The following is a 21,270-nucleotide window of genomic DNA, read 5'->3' on the forward strand; positions in this document are numbered from 1 at the left end:
TTCATAACAAGGTTATGCTACAAATTCACAGCCCAGCCAACTCTGACCTAGCTATTTGCTTAGGCCAGTAATGCAGAACATGGCTTCGGTACAGTGAACCAGCTAACAGATCATGAGGCTGTTTTGATTTTTTTCATACTTTTATGGGTTGTCCACCTTTAGAAAGACAAAATTTCCAAGCAAGAGTTTAATTTAGAAGTTCAGCCCTGTTGGTGTGAACCTCTGGACTTCAGTATTACAGAGTTTGCATGCATGCATCTCCAAGTCATCAGCATGTTAAATTTGTTTTCAATATTAAGAGCCTGACCCAGCAATTAATTCACATTCAGGACTTCTGTTGGTTTGAATAGGTTGTTTCATGGGTTCTAAACTTTGTCTAATAAGATTTGCTGCAGAAAAAGCCTTCTATCCAAGGGAACTCTTGGGAAGAAATTGTTTGACATCAATAAATGCAGAAATATAGAAACCACAACAAATTCCAGTCATTCTTTAGTATAGGGACAAATTCATCCCAGTGTAATTCTGTAGTAATAATTGTATTTAAAATGAAGGTTAAAAATTAGAATAATGATTGCAAAATCCGCTGTGCTCATTTTGTGCATTGTACCAAAAAGGGCCCAAGCAAACCTTGGTCATGGTTTTTGCTTTCAGAAAATTAAATATAACAGTAGCATTGGTGTTGCTGTACTGCAGCCCATTTGAGTCATCCCTTGGGTTACGTAATTCCCTATTTTCATTGAAGTTGGCCATAAAGTTTGCTTTTCACAGCCAAAGGTTTAGCACTTTTTAAATTATACTGTGCTGTAGGTACTGGAATGAAGTGAACAAAAAGAGTTTGTCATTTGTGCCATAGCTTTACAAATACGAGGCTTTGTTAGAAATGGAATTTGGCAGATGTTGATATAGCAGTTTAAAAATGTACCAATTTTCTTGGTTGCCAGTTCAAAACCAGCTTAATTTGAAATGACCAGAAGTCTTTATGATGGTTATTTTATGGCAGATGAGAAATGAGGTTTGGTGATTGAAGTCACAAAAACGAGCACAACTGGTATAAATCAGCAACTTTGTTGACAGTCTCAGTGAAGGAGCTGAGAATTGGCTGGGTGTGAAGGTAGAGCTATCCTTTTACCCCTAAATATAATATCCTTCCAGGTCAGACTTAAAGCACATTATTGGAGTCCTGTGGGGAAGCAAACCTTGCGATTGCTTGTGATGTAAGATAGGAGGACTTCAGTCTCCACAGGGGTCAGTCAGGTACCTTTCCCTTGCACTAAATTAGCATCAAAGCACCAAAATGCTAAGGAGAAGTACAAGAGAATAGCACAAGCATGTAGGGACAAAATGTAGAAAGGCTAAAGCACAAAATGAGATAGACCTACCAAGGGACATACAATGCAATAAGAAGAGGTTTTTAAATACATATGGAGCAAAAGAAAGATGAAGGAAAGTGTAGGTCCTCTACTTAGTGGGGTAGGCATGCTAATAATGGAGGATATCAAGAAAGCCTAGGCATTTAATGACTATTTTGCCTCAGTCTTCTTGATCTGTGGCCTTCCAGGCATCCATCCACTCTCCAGTATAAATGAAAAGCAGACTCATTTGTGCTGGCTGTCAGGAGCCCCACAGCTGAGGAACAGCCAGGTGAACTGGAAACCCAGCTATGCCTCTTTAGTCAGTAGCCGAAATGTATGTGTGTGTGTGTATGGTATAGGAGATGCTATGCCAACTCTAAACCACCTGAGGATTCCCTTGTGCCAGTGGAGTGGTATAAAGCAATTCCAACAGGTCAACCAATCACAACACGATTGCTTTGAAGTGGCCTTTTGATGTGTTTGCAGTATTTCTGTGTTGGAATTCAGTTGCCATAACTAGGGCATCTCCATCATGAAAGGCTTCTTAGTTCCAGCTCTGGTTCTAAAGATCCTAAAGATCAGAAAGTCACTTTAAGAGATCTTTTGTTTTGTGTCTGTAATGCACATCTCCAGTAGCCTAGTTATGTGGCCATGTTTTGCCTTTGTTCTGCGTGTGGATCAAGGCCTATGGTCCTATTTTATTTAGACTGTCCCTAACTTACACATTATGGGAAACACTCACAGTCTCTTTGGTCATCACCAGGGCAACCTTCTACATTATATTTAGGATTTCTAGTTTTAGGTTTAGAGTTGTGGAGAAGAAATGATGAAACTAGTCCAACTCATCTTTCAGAGTTCAGTTTTTTAGTTTTTAAATCAGCACTGGTGCTAGCTATTTTGAAATGTCAAATTGTGTTGCGGCCTGCTGTTCTTCTGCATTGATTCTCCTCATGGTGATGTTATTATGAAAACTGGTTTTAAATTTGGTAAAAATTTGAGGTATCTATCTCATTTATTTCACATAGCACATATTGTATACTCCACTCACACGCCAACAGGTTGTTTCTGCTTGCTTCTGTAAAAATTTCTTGAGTGGCAATATGTCTGATATAATCAGGAGTTCTATAATATGGTTTGGTAGGAGCAGAGAGATTTCTCCCTGTAGACAGCGGTAGTGTTTTATAGAAAAAAGAAAAGGAGTACTTGTGGCACCTTAGAGACTAACAAATTTATTTGAGCATAAGCTTTTGTGAGCTACAGCTCACTTCATCGGATGCATTCCGATGTGTTTTATAGGATAGCTTTTAATAGGGAGGCATGGTGATCTAATGGTTAGAGCATGGCACTTGGGGTCAAGAGACCTGGGTTCTAGTCCCAGCTTTATCACTGACTAACTGTGTGACCATGGGCAAGTCATTTTTCCTCTCTGTGCCTTAGTTGCTTCAGCTGTGAAATAGGAATAATAATACTTACCAATCTTTGCAAAGTGCTATGGATGTAAAGCTTTAGGTACAAAATGTGCTCTTTATTATATATTTCTTTGGGATGTTATCTAACAGTTGAGCAAGGCTGGGTGCTCTAGCCATTTCTTGTGTCACAATGATATGCTAAAAGCGACAATACTTTTGAATGGTCTAGGTTTTATATTTGTGTGATAACCTTAGTAGCACTGAAGCCTATTATCAAACCTTCTGTGTTGATAATAGTCATACAGGTCATGAAGTCACTTTAAGTGTATGCTACTAAAACCAATTATGGGGTTTTTTTTTTGCCACAGCCATTAAAAAACAATATCATATAACATTTTTGAAGGGGCAAATTTTAATACAATTAAATATATGTCAAAACATACCATCAAGTGCAAGAACTGAAAATCCATTACAATTAGGAAGACACAGAAAGCTTTAAAAGAAAAATCTACATTAGTCTTTTGTAGCATCTCCATTAACCTAGAAAAGATAATCCATTTATTGAAATATCAGTTGTGTTATAATTGAAATATAATGCAGTAGAGAGTGTTTTGCACAATGAAAGGATCATGTTTAAAGAAGATTTAAAATTACTGATAGATTAATTTGGAAAAACTTATTCACCCACAGTTTCTGTTGCTCATTGTGTATGCTGTTGGTCAAAATTACTTTTCCCATAGAGGTTTTGGATAAATTGTTATTATTGGATACAGGTCAGGAGGGGGCAGAGACTGGGTAAAATTGCAAACATTTTTCATACTTGCTATCTAGAAGGCTAAACATTGGCTAAATAATTCAGACTATAGATGCGATCTTGTTTCCACAGAAGTGAAAGGCAGTTTTGTCATTGATTTCAGTGGCTGCTGGCGCAGGCCCTAGGTCTCTATACAAATTAACTACTCTGGCTATAAACCCATGAAACTAAATGAATGTACATTACTTACATGTAGTAGATCTGCTCTTTGTCTATGTATATATGTATTGAAGTGAGCAATTTAATAATGCTGAATTCTTTGGAAACAAATTTATCCTAAGACTTCCCAAGCCATTCCATGAATATAATACATACTCTTATATGTTTTGACAAATTAAGTATTTTTAACTTCATTTTTAAAATTCAAACTCTTTTATGTGATTGATTGGATTGCTAGTACCCTTATTATATGCAAACTATTGTTTTAGCTGTGTGCACGCCTCTTGTGTAGTGTGACAATGGTGTAATTCACAGACACAATAAGATCACAGACTTTAAAATAATAATGTTAGAACTGAAATGAAAGTCCAAATTACAGACAGAGGGTCTGATTTTTCAAACCTTACTCATGGTTAGTAGCACTTACAGAAGTAGTCCCATTGACTTCACTGGAACACACTGCTTCTCAGCATGTAAATTCAAACTAATTAGGCAGTATTAAGTTGAGCTTTATTCCTTTTTAAGGATATCTCAGTTATAAGGCATGATGTAAAGCACTGCAAAGGGAAGTGAGTCTGTCACATTGACAGAATAGTTTTCAGTTATTGAAGAAACCCTGGGAGTTCTGTCACCACCAGCCATTTTCCACACTAACTTCATACTGTCTGCTTGTGCTCATCAAGGGCAAATCCTGATGTCCTTACTCAGTTCTTCCCAGCTGGAGTTTGTCCAAGTTGTGACTGAGTAAAACTTTAAGATTGGGCCCACGGACTATCTTCTAAAAGCAAAAAACATTAACTATCTATTCTTTGATATTTATAAGAATCCTATCACCTTAGTTCTTAAGAACTGTACCATTTTCCATTCTATCTATGGAGAGCAGGCACTGACTTTGGCATGAACTCAGTGTCTTCTTCTCTTTTAATACTATATGCTGTTAGTTTTTCCATGCATACGCCTCATATTGACCGTCTAACCTACAAAAATGTGACCACTAGAAAACTCTCTCTTGTATTAATTGGCAGCAGATACATGCTAAAAGCTAATTAATAAGAAAGCACTCAAGAGAAGAGTGAAATCATCTTACACCTGTTGCACAGTATGAATTGGGCACCCTGTTGGAGATGGGTAGTCCAAATGTTTGCAGAAAACAAGAGGACTGTGGGTAGATGGATTTCTGCTCTGTTTAAAACTGGAGTAGGAGAGATAGAGCACGGTTTGATGTAAGAACAGAATTAGCTCTAGTGTTTTAAATTATTGGGTTTGTCATCATTGAGCCAATCATCAGTTTCACCCACACAACAGCTTTTAATTTACATAATTGATGAATGGAAACTTTATTAATCCTTTACACCTGATGTAACTTTTGACACCTAATGTGATAGAAAAGTCATATTTTGGTCATATAACTGTGTTCTAACATTTCAGAATAATATCTGTACAATTTTTAAGTAGTTTTCGTCCTTAGGGATCTCAAAATACTTTGCAGATATTTTCAGTAGTGTATACAATACCAGCATTTACAGTTGTTAAAAAATCAGTACAGTGTGCATTTTGCATAGACTTTTTCCTGTAATAAATACATCGTTTTTCTATTATTTACTATTGTTATTATTTACTAATGTGATGCCAAAGGTGTGCATGCTCTTTTACATATATGTGGGGAGACAAGTTCCCTGCCCTGAATAGGTGCAGAACATAAAAGACCTTATCAAATGAGATAATCTCTCTAGCAAGAGAACTAATTAGGGAACCCTTTGATATGCAATAATTCCTACTGTTGCTAATGAGAATTGCATGATTTTATTGAAGGCAGAATATTATTTACTTTTTCTATGACTGAAGATTGATTGGAACACATCCTCAGCTGCTGCTAGCTGGCTCTCAATGGAGCTGTGCTAGTTTATACTGGCCCATTTTTTAAAAAGGAGGAAAGATGTCTAACATTGAGTATACCCATTTAGAGAAACAGGTCTTCTGATATTCAGATAACCAGTTCCCATCCAGGAGATACTATAGCACTGAGTCAACTTTTATTTTCTTGAAAGAGTCAGAAACATTCATTTTTCTTTCTCATGCTTTTCTAAGCAAAAGGAGGCCCCTTTAATAGAGAATCATAATAGTAAAAGTGTTTTATGGGACTAAAATAAAATGAAACATAAATCAATTAACATCAAGTAGCTACAGAACCTAAAGAGGGTTGTACCAAGGGGTGGAAGTGCAACACCAGGATTTCATGGGAGGGATGGAACAAAGTGCCTCACCAGGCCAGAAGAAGCCAAGTTTTAAATGTCTAGTAGAGCTTATATGTGAGTCTTTTTGCATTGGACAACCCAGTCACGCACACAATTCTGAGAGGGTTTCTTTAAATTCACAAAGAAGCCAAGAAATGGTTACCAGTATCTGATCATAGACCTTTGGTTTGTCCTTTCATTGGAAGGAAATACATGCAAATGTTGATGTTTCTAAAAAGGGGTTGATGTACGTTAATCAAGTAATATTAGGTAATTACAGTATTGCCAACTCTCGCAATGTGTGTTTCTTAAATCTCCAACTGCTGGAATCAAGAGATTTTAAATGAAAGCTGAGCTTCTCATGCAAAGATATGCATTATGAGCCGAGGCATGGTTGCCAAGGAATGCTTGAAAATGTGAAGCAAATGCTCCCTAAAGGCTCAGAAACCAGTAGACAAAGGGAAAGAACCCAACATTTAAAAAACAAATCTAATGATTTTTAAACCAATCTCATGATTTTGGGCAGCCTAATTCATGATTTTCAAACGCTTGGAGTTGGCAGTACTGTAATTAGCCCATGCAACATGTTGATATGGATTTTCCCGTATAACAGGGATGAGTTTTCTAGTTTCTGTGTTTGTACTGAGGATTGTTGTGCACTGACAAAACAGCTGGCACAGTTGTTTATCCAAATAGCACAGGGACTGTCATCAGCTTTGAAGCTGTCAGGATTCAGCATTGGGTCAGTTCTTCTCAAGATGTTGCTTCGGAAGAGAACTGTGGTGAGATCGGAGATATGCTGGATGAGGCTCCTGGGAGCCCTTAGTTAAAAATCATGGCTCAAAATGGACTGAAACTTCTCACTTTTCTTCTGTGGAGATGGCTAGAAGCACTTGTGGAAGCTGCTGCCTCACTTCATGCCACCACAGCCTTGCTACCACAGTCTTCTTTCCTCAAAACCGCTCAGAAGTGAGAGGGGATAGAAGCCACCAAGAGAAGGCTGGAGTATGAAAGAAGGTTGAGAAATTATGGACTAAAATAAACTTCAGCCTGAGCCTTAACTTCGTTCTGACTTGATGTTAATATAGACTTCAGAATAATTATTTTTGAATACCATAAGTAGATAATTATTCCCTAGCAAATACTACAAAGTCAGCTTGCTGTTGGGGGTATCAATGGGAAAATGCAGATTTTCTTTTTCGTGGATGTGCATGCAATTCTAAATGACTCAACACTGAAGGGAATTGAGCAGTATCTCAGAGGCAGCATTTGAAGAAAGCTGAAAATAAGGTGCTTGGTTCAGCCTGAATACAAGCAGATATTTCATTTGTGTTTGCTTTTCAGTATCTCTTTCTAATACTTCAGAGGCAGATTAGATTGCTTTACTTTGTTGGGGCACACTTGCTCATATGAGTAATCTCAGCAGTTTAGTGGAGCTATTCATTTGAGTATGTGTGAATAAGAGTTCCCCAATGTGGCCCTCAGGGAGCCCCTTATAGGTTCAGAATTATAAGAGTTCTAGTCTCCTGCTGTTTCTACCCTCCAGGAACTGAAATACTATGAGAATGATACTATGAGAGTGGTAAACACCCATTTTTTCATGGTTTGTGTGTATAAAAAGTTCTTCTGTACTTTCCACAGTATGCATCCGATGAAGTGAGCTGTAGCTCACGAAAGCTTATGCTCAAATAAATTGGTTAGTCTCTAAGGTGCCACAAGTCCTCCTTTTCTTTTTGCGAATACAGACTAACACGGCTGTTACTCTGAAACCTATGAGAATACCAGATTTTGTATTATTTCACCCCCATAAATGGCTCCCTGAGGTGTTAAAATGCAAGTGAAACTATAAACATAAATACTAGACCCCCAAATATATCTCACTAGAATGGTTTTCAAGAAAGCAGCTTCTTTAGGTGCTACTTGGCTTTGATTCAAAGGACAGTCATGGCAGGATGTTGCTTTGACTTCTTCAAAGAGGAAGACTTTATGTGAGAAAACATGGACAGGCTGAAGCAACAGCTACTATAACTCGTCACAAAATTAACCCCCTCCTGAATAGACAGATTCTGCCACTTTTATTCATATAGGGTAGTCTTACTCTGTGAGTCTCATTAAAACAACAAGTCAAATTCTGCCAGTCTTACTCTCACTGTGTAGTGCCTTACTTCTCAAGTAGTCTGACTGAAATTAGTGGAATTACTTGTGACCCTTAGATTTTCCTCATTACCCAAAGACCTGAGAAACTTTTGAAGATATAAGTAATGTTGTCATGCTCATTTGCTCTTGACTTATGAAGGCATCTGCATCCAGTCTGTCCACATAGCTCAGATGGTGGGTCATATGTAACACATATGTCCTATCTGTCTTTTCATCCTCTCACTCCCTTACATCCCATCCCTGTTGAAGCTTCACAAAGTTCCATCAGCTCTGATGGATACTCTGATGTTCCAAATTTAGAGCTGAGCATTGTAGTGTAGTTGGCAATAGCAAAAGGAAATTGCTAGAGCACTTCCCTCCAAAGCTTCCTTAATTTAGCATAGTGGATGCAACTAGTGTGTCCCTTTGCACTGATGAATTGTGAAGAACAGGAAGGAGAGTTCCCTTCCCCCCCTCTCTGTACAGTATTTCCATATTTCCACTGGAACTATCAAAATTGGTTCCTTTGAAGCTTCCACATATAGGAACCATCATCTGGTAACAGATTGTTGTGTGTTTAATGAACCTGAGGAAAACAAAGAAATTTAAAGGCTGCCGGGCTCCACAAGTTTGCTGTTCAGTCTGCCAAATTCACACTAACTCAGACAACTCACAGAAGTTTGGCTTCTCATTCGTTAAAGAGATTTATGTAAGGTACAGGTTCCAAAATCTAGTTCCAGAATTCTGGAGAGTCCTGAGTGGCATCAGCCATTTGCAAGTGTGAGATGAAATCCAAGTGGAGCCAGCCACTTACACTGCTCATTATCATACAGAAGGGAATAACTGTCCAGACATTAGCACCTCTGCAGGGGGAATCGGAGCAACCTAACTGGTAACAACTACAGTAGAACCTCAGAGTTACGAACTGACTGGTCAGCCACACACCTCACTTGGAACCGGAAGGACGCAATCAGGCAGCAATCAGGCAGCAGCAGAGATAATAGCAAATACAGTACAGGACTGTTCTAAAAAATAAAGGGAAAGTTAAAAAAAAAGATTTGGCAAGGTAAGGAACCTGTTTCAGTGCTTGTTTCATTTAAATGAAGATTCTTAAAAGAAGCATTTTTCTTCTGCATAGTAAAGTTTCAAAGCTGTATTAAGTCAATGTTCAGCTGTAAACTTTTGAAAGAACAACTGTAATGTTTTGTTCAGAGTTATGAACATTTCAGAGTTACGAACAACCTCCTTTGCCAAGGTGTTCGTAACTCTGAGGGGCTACTGTATTCCTTAACCAGTTGGCACTGTAGTGGCTCAGTTGCCTAAGATCAGTGGGTTCTTTGGGAATGTGTGCATGGAATAACATCCACTGTTATAATTCTGTCTAAGGCCTATTTCAGTCCACTGCAAGGGCCCTTAGTCAGTCAATGTAAGGTACTCAAAAGCCATAGGCACAGAGAATCTATATATTCTAAAGAAACTAGAATAGCATTAAAAAAAGCAAGCCCCTATTCTTTTCAAGTTGCAAAGAAAGCCTCCGTTGTATAACACTTTGCAGTGCTGGTTATTTTGAGCCAGCAGGCTAAAACAAATATACCAACATGTGTGTGAGCTTCACCCACGTATCTCATCAGGAATCTAACTTCAGCTCCAGTACCTGGGTGGGGCCAGTGAGATGTTAACACTAAATAATCAACACACCAATGTCCCTCTTAAATTACTGAAATGTACTAATAAGAGGTATAGCTAGTTTTCATTCTATGGTTCCCTGAAAAGAAAACACCAAGACCTTCTCCAGCACTCCACTACTACCGTAAACATAAGACCCAGCTGCCCTATGCCAGCTGTGTGGTATCAGAACAAAGATGTATATATTATTGTAATTGATGCGTTTGACCTTTTATCAAACTTTATTATGGCATATTAGCTCAACTGCGTGACACTTTATCTGGCTTGCTTCAAATGAATAGCTACATCATTTCCTTCCACCTTTAGATTTAGATAATTTCTCTCAGCACAGAGTCATTCTAGGCAGCCTTGTTCTTCAAATATTTTCCTTGGGTGGATGAGTAGCTTAAAACCCTGGTTTTTGAAAGGGGTGGTTCTTTCTATATCTGTGTGTTTTCTGAGGCTTTTCAACCAGTAGACTAATGGAAAGCTCTAAGCTAACACCTCAGCAGTGGAAGGTGTCACTGAGAACATTCGCCTGTTCAGGTTATTTATTAACAAAGATTGCCCAATAACACAAATTATTACAATGGCAGTTAAGATTTTTGAACTGTCTCCAGCCCTACGGATTGTAACCATACTGATGGGATCTGTAATGGAATCTATACCAAATAATGGGTTTTGCATGCTTGTTGTGCCTAGATGACACACTTCATAGGTCACTAGGTTTGAGAAACTCAGATCATTCAGGTTTCAGAGTAACAGCCGTGTTAGTTTGTATTCGCAAAAAGAAAAGGAGTACTTGTGGCACCTTAGAGACTAACCAATTTATTTAAGCATAAGCTTTCGTGAGCTACAGCATCCGATGAAGTGAGCTGTAGCTCACGAAAGCTCATGCTCAAATAAATTGGTTAGTCTCTAAGGTGCCACAAATACTCCTTTTCTTTTTTCAGATCGTTCAATCTACTTAGTTCATCTGAGCCATTTGAACTTTAGAACTTTCCTGACTAATCATTTTTCTAGGCTTTACACCAGACTCTATGATCTTAATGTCGCCTTGTCACTAAGTCAACAATGCCAGGAGAGCTCTGCCTATCCAGGTTCAGCCTTAAGAAAACAGAAGAATCTGGCTTGCCAACATTGTCCTAACTTGTCCTGTGAAAGGCTGTATTCTCTGGTGGTGCAGGTGAATTTCACTAGTACTCAGTCCATCCAGTCCCTCTCTGGTGATCACCACTGACACTTTGGCATTGTTATAGGGAACACCTGCATTCTGAGGTATAGTTTTGCAGCTTAAGCTTTCCTCAAGACAAACTCCTTCCTATAAATCATCAAGAACTCTGAGCAAGCAAGTCCTGAGTCCACCAAGAACTCTCTGCCTTTGGAGCATTGTTGACTGGCTGTAAGTAGATGGACATCATTTCACAAAGGTAGGCATTGATATGGGTTTAAGTAATATTTGAAGTGTGCCTATGCTTTGAAAAGTGTTTCTCAATGGCTCTATATCATATTTATTCTGTTTATGGGAAAAAAGTTTTTCTATTTGCCAGCTCAATATGGGAAGTCAAAGTCAAGCTGGATTCTTCCTGGCTTGTGCAGCATCCTTAGTAATTAAGAGTCTGCAGCCGAAACAGTTCTGTAGATGATGCCCTTGGAACGGAATCTGCTCACTCTCCCATAGCTGTATTGGCTCTGAAGTGTTACTGGGAGTAAAAAGTGGTAAAATCTTATTTTTGTCACCAAAGTGAATAAACCAGACTCTGAATACAGGTCTATTCAGTAAGAAGGTGCCTTTTTACAATCATTTTTCTGACCATAACTGCACTTTAAGTTGAGATCTCCCAGTGGCTTAAGATATGAGTGATTCTTTTTGTGCCATTATCATGGTCCTCCACAAGAAGTTTCGTGCATCCTGAACAGTGGTATCAAAGCCATCAGTGGGTTTTCCCATGTCTCCTGTCACTGTTTCTGTGTCAGTATCACATAGCAAATCAGATATTTGCAGGAGTCCATGATCCTCATGGTCTAGTCAATTAGAAAGCATAGCTGCCACCTCTGAGTAGCAGCCCAACACTCTTCTAGTTTGCTGGGTTCTTATCCATCAGTTGGTATTTGCTGCTTGCAGTTACTAATTTTGCTCTTTTTCCCCTTTCAGTTGCCAAGAAGGAAAATGCAAAAGCACTGCCAGCACCACATCCTTAATCTGAGAAGGAACAGCAACTGAGATGACTCGGACAAACCACCTCTGACCCTCTCCTGTCATTTTTCTCTATCCCTTTCCGCTGTTTGTTTGTAAGGGAGTCTTTCCCCTGCCACTCCTATTCCTTAAGAGCAAGGGGACAATAAACTGATGTTGTTTTTCACTGACCAGATGGTGTATCATTTTCCTTTAATTACTCTTAATTCTTTCAGTTTAAATTTGTACCTAGAGATGGGCTCCAACCAAAATATTCAGATCTGGGTCTGTGTTTAGATTTCAAACTCTCACAGCCTTTGGGGATATTTGTATTTAAGGTTTCGTGTTTGGCTCATTATAAAGATCAGGGCTGTTTGCAAAATTTGAAGGCATTTTGCATTTGAAGGTTTGCATTTTGATATCTGCTCGCTCCAAGTGCAGGGGTGTTTGGGACCAGGACTTGGTTCACGCCCATCTCTACTTGCTTTAGTTATTTAAATGTGATTGTGGGTAACAGTTGTTGTTCTTGCGATTTAGGGATAATCATGGAACTCACAAGTGGGGTTGCACATGGTCATCCCTAATGACTGAAAGCTGCCATGCGTTCTATTTACAGTGCAGCTCGTCTGAATGCAGCTCGTCTGAAGGTGTGCTTGCAGAACTATAACAATAAATCTTTGGCTCTGCCTATCGCTGTCATTAGCATAGCTGTAGAGGACAACCGCTTAGGCTAGAACTATCCTGTACTGGCAATTATCCTCCCCACTTGAGTGATACGGGTTTCTTTGAAGAGAACCTCTCTCCTTCATTAAGATGTTAAACATAAATGAAGAGATCATGTGGGTTAGAGAGCCAAGCACAGCTGCAGAGCTTCTGTCTTCTTAAACACCAACATTTATTACTTTGCCCTTTGTTATATGTGTAGTTTAAGTGTTAAATCAAGGCAAGTCTTTTACTTATTAATTGTGAAAGTGTATCTTTATCTTGTTAGCCAAGCAAAACGTTATGGTGTCGCTACCACTGGCAGGAAAACTGGGAGACTTCATAGTCCTGCTTTTTTTTTTTTATGGCTGAACCATTAAGTCAAGACAAAATTATATTCTCATGATAGAATTGTTCCTCTCTACACAATTAAAGTGATTCTTTTTTATTTATTGAAATCTTTCGCAACACTTGACAGCTACCTGTGTTATATCAGTTCCCTTTATTGTGGTGAGGCTGAATCACTGTTCTCCATGGTTAAGTTGAAGAGGAATGCTGTGGAAAGGAGTGTCGCCTCTTATCATAGAAAGAAGTAGTGTCTTGTTTCTTGGCAAAGAGCTACATGCTGAACTGTAATGAAATGGCAGGAGGATTGTGGTTCCCCTACTATAAATTTTACAACTAAATCCTAGATTTGGGTGTAATAGGTTACTATATTTTTTATAAACTTTACTTTTTCCTTAACATAGCTTTTCCATCTAAACAGATTCAGATAAATGACCAAACACACAATAAGTCATGAGGTAAAATGAATTAGAAAAGTGTTTAGGAGACAGTTGGAACTGGGGTTGGGAAAAGATTTATAACAATCCTTTATCCTTGCCCGTTACCTTTCATCTTTTATCCAAGGCTCTCCAGAGGCCAGATCCAAAGCCCTTGGAAGTTAGTGGAAAGACTCTCATTGGCTACTATGAATTTGAGTCAGTCTCAGTGAACTTTACAAATATTAATCAAGCCTTGCAATATGCCTTGTGAGGTAGATAAGTATTATAGCCATTTTACAGATGGAGAATCTAAGGGCTGGTCTACACTAACTCTGTAAGTTGATCTAAATTATGGTGGTTCAGTTACATAAGTTATGTAACTGAAGTCGATGTAATGTAGGTTGCCTTACAGAGGTGTCTACACCGTGCTATGCTAATGGGAGAGTGCCCTCCCATCGACTTAGAGTGTCTTCACCAGACCTGCTAAATTGACACCGCTGCATTGATCAGAGCAGTGCTGGTTTAACCAGTAGTGTAGATATGGCCTAAGACTGATACAACTTGGGCTTGTGTGATGTAAAATACTCTTCTCAGCCCCAGAATGGTGGTAGGGATGTTTTATTGTGCTGTGTAGATTTTCTCCTCCTAAATGAAAACATTCTTCATCAATTATTTTGCAGAGTGTCAGAAACAGACCTAAATTACTCTAGAAAGGGGGCAGAATACACAGAACTGAGCCCCTATCGTCTCCACTACAGAAGTTAAATTATTTCCTGAAAGAGTGAGGAAATGAGACCACATGTCAAATAATTATTAGAATAAACTTTAAACATACAGGGTTTTCCAAAATAGAAAAAAAAATGAAGTAAACATCAAAGTGAATATAGACCTCTATCATTTCAGATGCCGATTCTGAGATATCTAAATTGCACAGAATGAGGATCGATTTGAACTGTAGCCTTTAATATCTCCATTCTTATCAGAATCTCTTTCTATTAATATTTAGTCAGCCTTCCAGTTTTGTTTGAAACCTTCTAGGGAAGTATGGCTGTTATCACATGGACAGTCTCCCCTGACTGGGCAGAAGTATTACACAATATTTATAGCTTTAATTATGCCTTTCAGCACATAACTACTGTCCCATACAAATTTTCTGGAGCAATTTGGATTCCTGTGAGAATGCTGGTTGACTTCTAATTTTTGTTTTAAATCTACAGGATGACTTGGAACTGGGAATTTTTTTTGTGTTGCACAGCTCTGTCTGTGCTTATGCCGTCCTCTGATGACATACCTGCTATACTTTGAAGAGTATGTGCCTGATTCTGACACCCTTATGTGTGATGTAAAAACACCTCATGCCAAAAGAGGTCCCGCTGACTTCAGCAGAACCATTTACTGAGTAATGGACTAGTGAGCACGGGTAAGGGTATCAGAATCTGGTCATAGAAGCAAAGAGAGACTGAAATCTTCAGTATACTGGCCAAATTCTAGCAGAGCACTGCGTACATAAAGCACTCTTCAGAAAACCCTCCTATGCTAAGGAAAGCTAATCCTTCAAAATTCCAGGTAAGAAGTTGGGGATGGACATTATGGGGCAGGGTGTTTGGCTTGCATGCTTTTGAACCTAGAGTCCCATATTCAGCGGTGGTTTTGCTGCATGTAGAGATTATAATCTGTGTAAAGGGGAGGGGATTTTTGTGTGTATATGGGGCTCCATCGCCAGTCAGAATATGGGTGTAGAATCTGGCCTAAGGGGACTTGGTTTGGACAATGAAACTTGTACATTGTCTAAAACTTGTCAAATAAGGTTTGCAAACTGAGTAATTGTTCACATACATGATCTTCAAGTTCGTGATTTTCTGCTATGTGGAAGTGAGGTTTGCATTTTCCACAGTGAAGCCCCACTGCTTTTCCTCTTTGAGAGCCACTGGTGTAAAAATTACTTGTTCCCTTCTATGTCTCACATTCATTTTTCTGTAACTTTACTCGTGGTGTTATTTGCAACGGCTGGATTGCATTTACTGACCTCTCTTGCCCTGGTACAAGGAAAATGTTGCCTTTTCAGCAGTCTTCTAAATAGTAGCTGCCAAAAGATGAACTTAGCTTGGAGACTTGGCCTCACCTACCCTTTCTTATTGAAGCAGATATTTGAGTTGGACTTGGATATAAAGAGCTATTTTGTCACATTTTGCAGTATGGTGATGTGGAAGCTTTTCACAAATGGCCAAATTTGTTCTCAGTTACACTAGTGTAGTTTTGGAGTATTTCTATTGATTTCTGTAGAGTTAACTCAAGAGTTACATAAAGAGCAAATTCTGGACCTAAGTATTTTTATTCCATCACATTTCACAAAGTTTTGAAATTTCACAGATTCAGAAGTGGATGGCAATTCTTAGGATGAGCAAAGAGATTTGATTCAGAAAGGAAAATGACTGGTTCATTTATTCTTTCCTTTTCTTTTAACAGACACTGTTATATGTTTTGCAAAGCAAAACAGATGCCTGAATTGATTTTACTCTTGCAGTAATCAAAGGAACATCACCATGAGAGTATTTCATTCAAAAATTGAATCTTAGTTCAATCACTTCAGCTATGCTAAACACAGCTTTTTCACTGATGTTTTTTAGCAACCAAATTATTAAAAAAATCAATGCGGAAATGCAATCTGTATTCCAAAATCTATCAAATTTTACTGTTTTTGAGATATATAAAAATGTAAAATAAAGATCAATTTCTGATTTTCTGTATCCTCTTCTTATAAATGGATTTTATGTTAGACTTTCTACTGAGAGATAAATTATTTGCAGCTGAGTAATTTTTGAATTTGTTCTGTACAGAGGGTCACTGTTACAAGAGAGTTTGAAATCTGTGTTTGCTGGTAAAGCACACATACTTCCCCACATTCTTCAGGGTAGAGAGTACGGAGGACAGGGTGGTATATGTGTACGTCATATTAAGTATTGGTCATGCTCCCTTCAGTCATGGCATAGTAGCTGAAATATGTTACAGCTTAATACATCTCTATGGTGGAGCCTCTTTTCCATACTTTTCATTGTGGTTGATGAAGGAGATGCAACTTTGAATAAATTGTAGGGTTTTTCCTAGTGTTTCATTGCTGAATTTGGAGCTGTATTCTTTGCATACCCAAAACTTCCATAGAGGCCACAGTAATATTTGCCTGAATGAGAACAGCAGCACTAAGACTGTAATCATTATAGGCATAATGTATGGTATTCTTTCATTTACTGGGCATTACCTTTTAATCCCACGAATGAACCTTTGTCTGACCAACTCGATTATTGCAAATACACAAAAGAGTGCTTCATGTCACTTAGGGGCTAAGAAAGGAGCTTCCCCCTGACCTTGTTGGCTGAAAGGATGATGGTGGCCAAGACATGGGACTATGAGATTGAGAAGACAGAGCAAGTGTGGGATCTTAGGGCGCTAAACTGGACTCTGAGGACTAAAAGGGCAGAGAGGAGGGAATAAAGTATTGTCAGTTTTGTTTTGTCAAAATATCAGTTGCAAAATTGTTCCATAGTTTTCATTCATTCCTATCAGTATGGAATCTAATCTAAAAGTATCTAAGTATCTGTCTGATTCTCTACCTGCCTCCCATACAGGGTGAAATCCATTTCACCTTCGTAAAGCCCAAGTATCTATGTGGGTGAGTTCACAGATGCTGGGGAGCTGGAATGTACCCCCCCCAACCCAAGGCCAGAGTTCAGGGCAGCTGCCATTCCAGTTTATAGGATGGAATAATGGCCATGGCCTCTCTGCACAGTTGCACAGGATAGTGATGCCACTGGATCTGTGTACAGGTAGATTTGTTGACCAGACCCTCATTGTATAAAGTCCTTTGAGATTTACTGATGACAAATGTTATATAAAAGAGAACGGTTTTGTTATTATTATTGTGGTCTTGCACACAAGACTATGTGGGACTGGCTCAGAGAGCTTTTTGCTGCATGCAGAGGATGTTTCACCATTGGATGCCTGGTGCACCCCGGTTTGGGGCTTATGTGGTGCAGAGGTCCTTTAACTGGCCCTCTGCATCATGGAGAAATCTCTCCCCTAGAGAACAGTGATGGTGCGGTCTGATATTATGTTCAGAATCCTTGTACTGACATGAGTTTGGGATAGCTGCTTTACTCACAGGTGGCAAAGTTTTACAGGTCATTACAAGCGAGTGCAGATAAAACTTCTGTGCCACACCACCTTGTATTCTATATATACCACATATGTTACATACTATTTTAGAAATGTTTTAGAAGGGTTTTTAAATGTTTTCATGCTTTTTTTATCCTTCAGCCAGTAAAGCCAGGCTTCCCTAGTTACCAGAACCACTTCGTGCTTCAGTTTCTTCATCCGTAAAGTGGGGACAATAATAGCTACCCAACTTTGTAGACCGCTTTGAGCAGTGTGGATGAAAAGAGCTAGTTGTAATCAAGCAAAGACATGATCCATGAAGAAGAGCCAGTAAATTGTAGGTAGAGGAAATACATTTCTGAATCATGAAGGAGGTTCTGCTGTGTGATGACATGCACAACAATTTATTTGTTCATTAATTAATTTGACAGTAACAAGAGAAATGTACCATTAATTTACAGTATCAACAGCAAAAAATTGTAGACTAGCCTTAAGAAACTCTTCTGGCCATTGATGTTAATTGATAAAATAATACAAATTATGTAGGGTGTTGGCTTCACTTCTAAGTTTCAACACGGGTTACCTCTATCTTCAAACAGCATGAACATTTGTTTTGGCGTTTGATCACAAGACCTAGTGGCCTTACGTGACACTTAGCAATGTTGGTTTCTTCTTCTCATAATGCTGTTTGCTCGAAGAACAACACTTGGTTGCTGTGATATTGTCCCAGAGAGCAGATTTAAGATAACCCTGATTCCTCTTATAAAACTGTCAGGGCTACTACATGTGCTTCCACTCAGTCTGAATTTAGAAGTGGTAAATATGGGGGAAATTATTTGCTTGATGTTTCCAATTTCCATGAACTTAGTACTGTTGCTAGAGATAATACTAAAGACAGATATAACCATGTCCGCAATATATTTCTAGGTATGGTTATAGGACCAGTGGTTTTCAATAGTATTCAGCTGGGTGGTAGTTGGGGGGGGGACATAATTTATACCAAAAAGTAAATGTGAAGAAGGTAAGGGGAAGATTTGGACACATTATCATATTGAGTTTGCCTATGCATTAGTTCTCAGTAATGTAGCACTCTGCCCATAGCATTCCTGTTGCAGAAGTGAGTCCTAAGAAATCAGGATGTATAAATAACCTTTGTCAGAAGTCGTGGAGTATAAAGAACAAACATGAGCAGAAAAGTAATTCACTTTGCCTCCAGAAGGACTGATCACGGGTGTAAACATGAAATTTGCATCGAGTTTTATAAAAAAGAAAGCCCTTAGCTATTGCCACTGAACTGCAATATACTCACAGAAATACAGCAAGCACAAAGAAGACTAAAGAGAAGTGATACACCCTCCCTTATGACATGTAGCACTGGAGCCCTATGAAACTCTCTCTCCCATTGTCCCACAAAATGAGATTTTTCTGCTTCTGTTTTAAGGGGACACTGTCCAGCAGTATAGGCCTAAAATTTTGGTTTTGTAGAAAGCAAGGGTTTTATAAGACTGTGATAAGGCATAAAAATACTCCTTAAGTCCAAGAAGAGCCTTTCACAGGGGTGATCAAGATGGGGATATAAAAGCAAACAAACTGTTGTAGTAGTGGTTATCTACGGGGAAAGGTGTGACTCTTTTCTCCCAGCTTGCTAAAAGCTGGGAAGACCTTGGGGGTTGTTACCACATGTTCTGAGACTTTGTTCTTATCTTTGAATCTTTGTGTTAATAAAGCCAGCCCTGAAGAAAGGGACTTGAACTGGACTACAGTTTGGGCTTTTATTTTGCCTTTCCTAGCTAGTATACCTGCACCACTAGTTTACACAGACTCAATGTGAACTGAAGTGTTGGCTTCATTATTTTGTAAATTTCGGTGGTTATAGCAGTTCTGAGATCTAAACTTTCCCATGCAGCCTGGAGAAACCCAGACATAATAGCACTGTGCTGGTGCAGGAGAACCAGAACATGATGTTTCACTGTCTGAGCTGGGTAAGGCATGAAAAGTAAATATGCAGCAAAAATGCAAATTATATTTTGAAATGTCTTTCCATTTTAGTAATCTACTCAACCTTGAAGGTCCACTGGAAAGGAATCTTAGGGTGACATTGCATTGTGCTGTCTGTAGTGTAATATTATGTCATTAAAGTCTTCCCTGAGCCACAGATTGCTCATCAGGCTGACATGGCTTTAGGCATGTCAGTTTCCATAGCCACAGGTACAGATGGGAGTGGTGTGGTGAGCATCACTTCCAGCCACCTTTGACTTCCCTAACCTATGGATCAGGTATCCCTTTTGCAGCTGGGTGAACTGGAAGCAGGCTGTCAGTGTGAGATTGAGTGAGACTAAAATCCACAACCTCCAGGATTGTAGTCAAGCACCTTGACCACTTGGCTACCACACTTTGATGCACTCTGATTATAGCAAAGGAGTACTTGTAGCACCTTGGAGACTCTAGGGTACCGATGGGGGGACCTGCATGAAAGACCCCCTAAGCTTATTCTTACCAGCTTAGGTTAAAAACTTCCCCAAGGTACAAACTTTGCCTTGTCCTTGAACAGTATGCTGTCACCACCAAGTGATTTAAACAAAGAACAGGGAAAGAGACCACTTGGAGACATCTTCCCCCAAAATATCCCCCCAAGCCCTACACCCCCTTTCCTGGGGAAGGCTTGATAATAATATCCTCACCAATTGGTACAGGTGAACACAGACCCAAGCTCACAAAAGCTTATGCTCAAATAAATTTGTTAGTCTCTAAGGTGCCACAAGTCCTCTTTTTCTCTTTGCGAATAGAGACTAACACGGCTGCTACTCTGAAATCTGATTATAGTGGCTCTCTGTGTCTCCAGTCTGTGCTGCCTAGTCTTTCTTCCTCCTGGCTGCTGAGAGGTAAGAGGAGTGTCTGTCTCCTGTATATGTCTTTTCTCTGTCTGCTTCTGAGCTGCTTGTACCTTGTAACCTCTTGGTTCATTTGCTCAGCACTATCATGCTACTTCCTGTGTGTTAAGTGGTGGGGACAGTGCACTTATGATAGGCATTCTTATGATAGGCTTACCTGGGAACAGGCAGAGTAAGAAAGTTCTGATTAAATGTGTGAACCCTGCAAGAACTGATTGTAGGGCCCAAAATGAGTATTACCGACTTAAGTGTTATCAGCAAATAGAAATAGGCCAAAGTTGGAATGCTGTGGAAAACTGAGCTGTGCTGTAAGCGGATGGAACTTCACTGAAATCAGTGGAGTTGTGCCTGCTTACCTCAGGGCTGAATTTAGCTCCTTGCGTCTGATTCCATTTGAATTTCAAAGTTGGGTGCAATGGGGTTTTCCTCTTCGAATCTCTGGATCTGAACCCACCACTGAGGTTCTGGTATGTGGCTGGACTCAAAAGTGCAGGAGGCCTTTTTTCCAGGTCTGTTTCAGATTCAGTCCAAGATGGTGGAAAACTAATGAGATTAACTGGTCTAGTGAGATTTCAGTCAGTTTGGTGATGAAATCTCACCAGAACAGTTCACAAGATGTCAGCACTAACTCTAGCTCAGGTTCTGCCTTAAACTCAGCTTAAGCCTAATCTTGATCCAGGTATGAATATTATCTCCTCATCTCATTGCAGCTGAGGAAAATGTATTGTTTTAAAATATTTGGTTTTTATCTAAATAAGTGTCTCTTTAGAAACATCGGCCCAATTGAAAACTGAAGCCTACACCTACAATAGACAAGAA

General features: G+C 39.2%; 2 protein-coding genes across 6 annotated transcripts in view; both read left to right on the forward strand.

Annotated features, from left to right (window-relative positions):
* Positions 1–12,136, forward strand: part of EEF1AKMT2 (EEF1A lysine methyltransferase 2) — a 48,356-nt gene extending 36,220 nt beyond the window's left edge. For 2 of the 3 annotated variants that reach the window (XR_007357826.2, XM_048859301.2), the window contains one exon: positions 11,925–12,136. Coding sequence is in view for 1 of the 3 variants with exons in the window: in XM_048859301.2 (XP_048715258.1) it covers positions 11,925–11,971 (47 nt within the window). In the remaining 2 variants the exon portion in view is untranslated. Of the gene's footprint in view, positions 1–11,028; positions 11,200–11,924 lie in introns of all 3 variants that reach the window. The other variant, XR_007357825.2, reaches the window with a different exon arrangement.
* The window catches only part of FAM53B (family with sequence similarity 53 member B), a 124,709-nt gene that overhangs the window by 6,899 nt on the left and 96,540 nt on the right, over positions 1–21,270 (forward strand). Inside the window, exon 2 of one of the 3 annotated variants that reach the window (XM_075131029.1) lies at positions 14,629–14,977. The exons of the other annotated variants lie outside the window; for them this stretch is intronic. The gene's annotated coding sequence lies outside the window, so the exon portion shown is untranslated. The remainder of the gene's footprint in view (positions 1–14,628; positions 14,978–21,270) is intronic. 3 annotated transcript variants of the gene reach the window in all.

Source organism: Caretta caretta, chromosome 7 (genome assembly GCF_965140235.1).
Source record: "Caretta caretta isolate rCarCar2 chromosome 7, rCarCar1.hap1, whole genome shotgun sequence".
Taxonomy (NCBI): Eukaryota; Metazoa; Chordata; order Testudines; family Cheloniidae; genus Caretta; species Caretta caretta.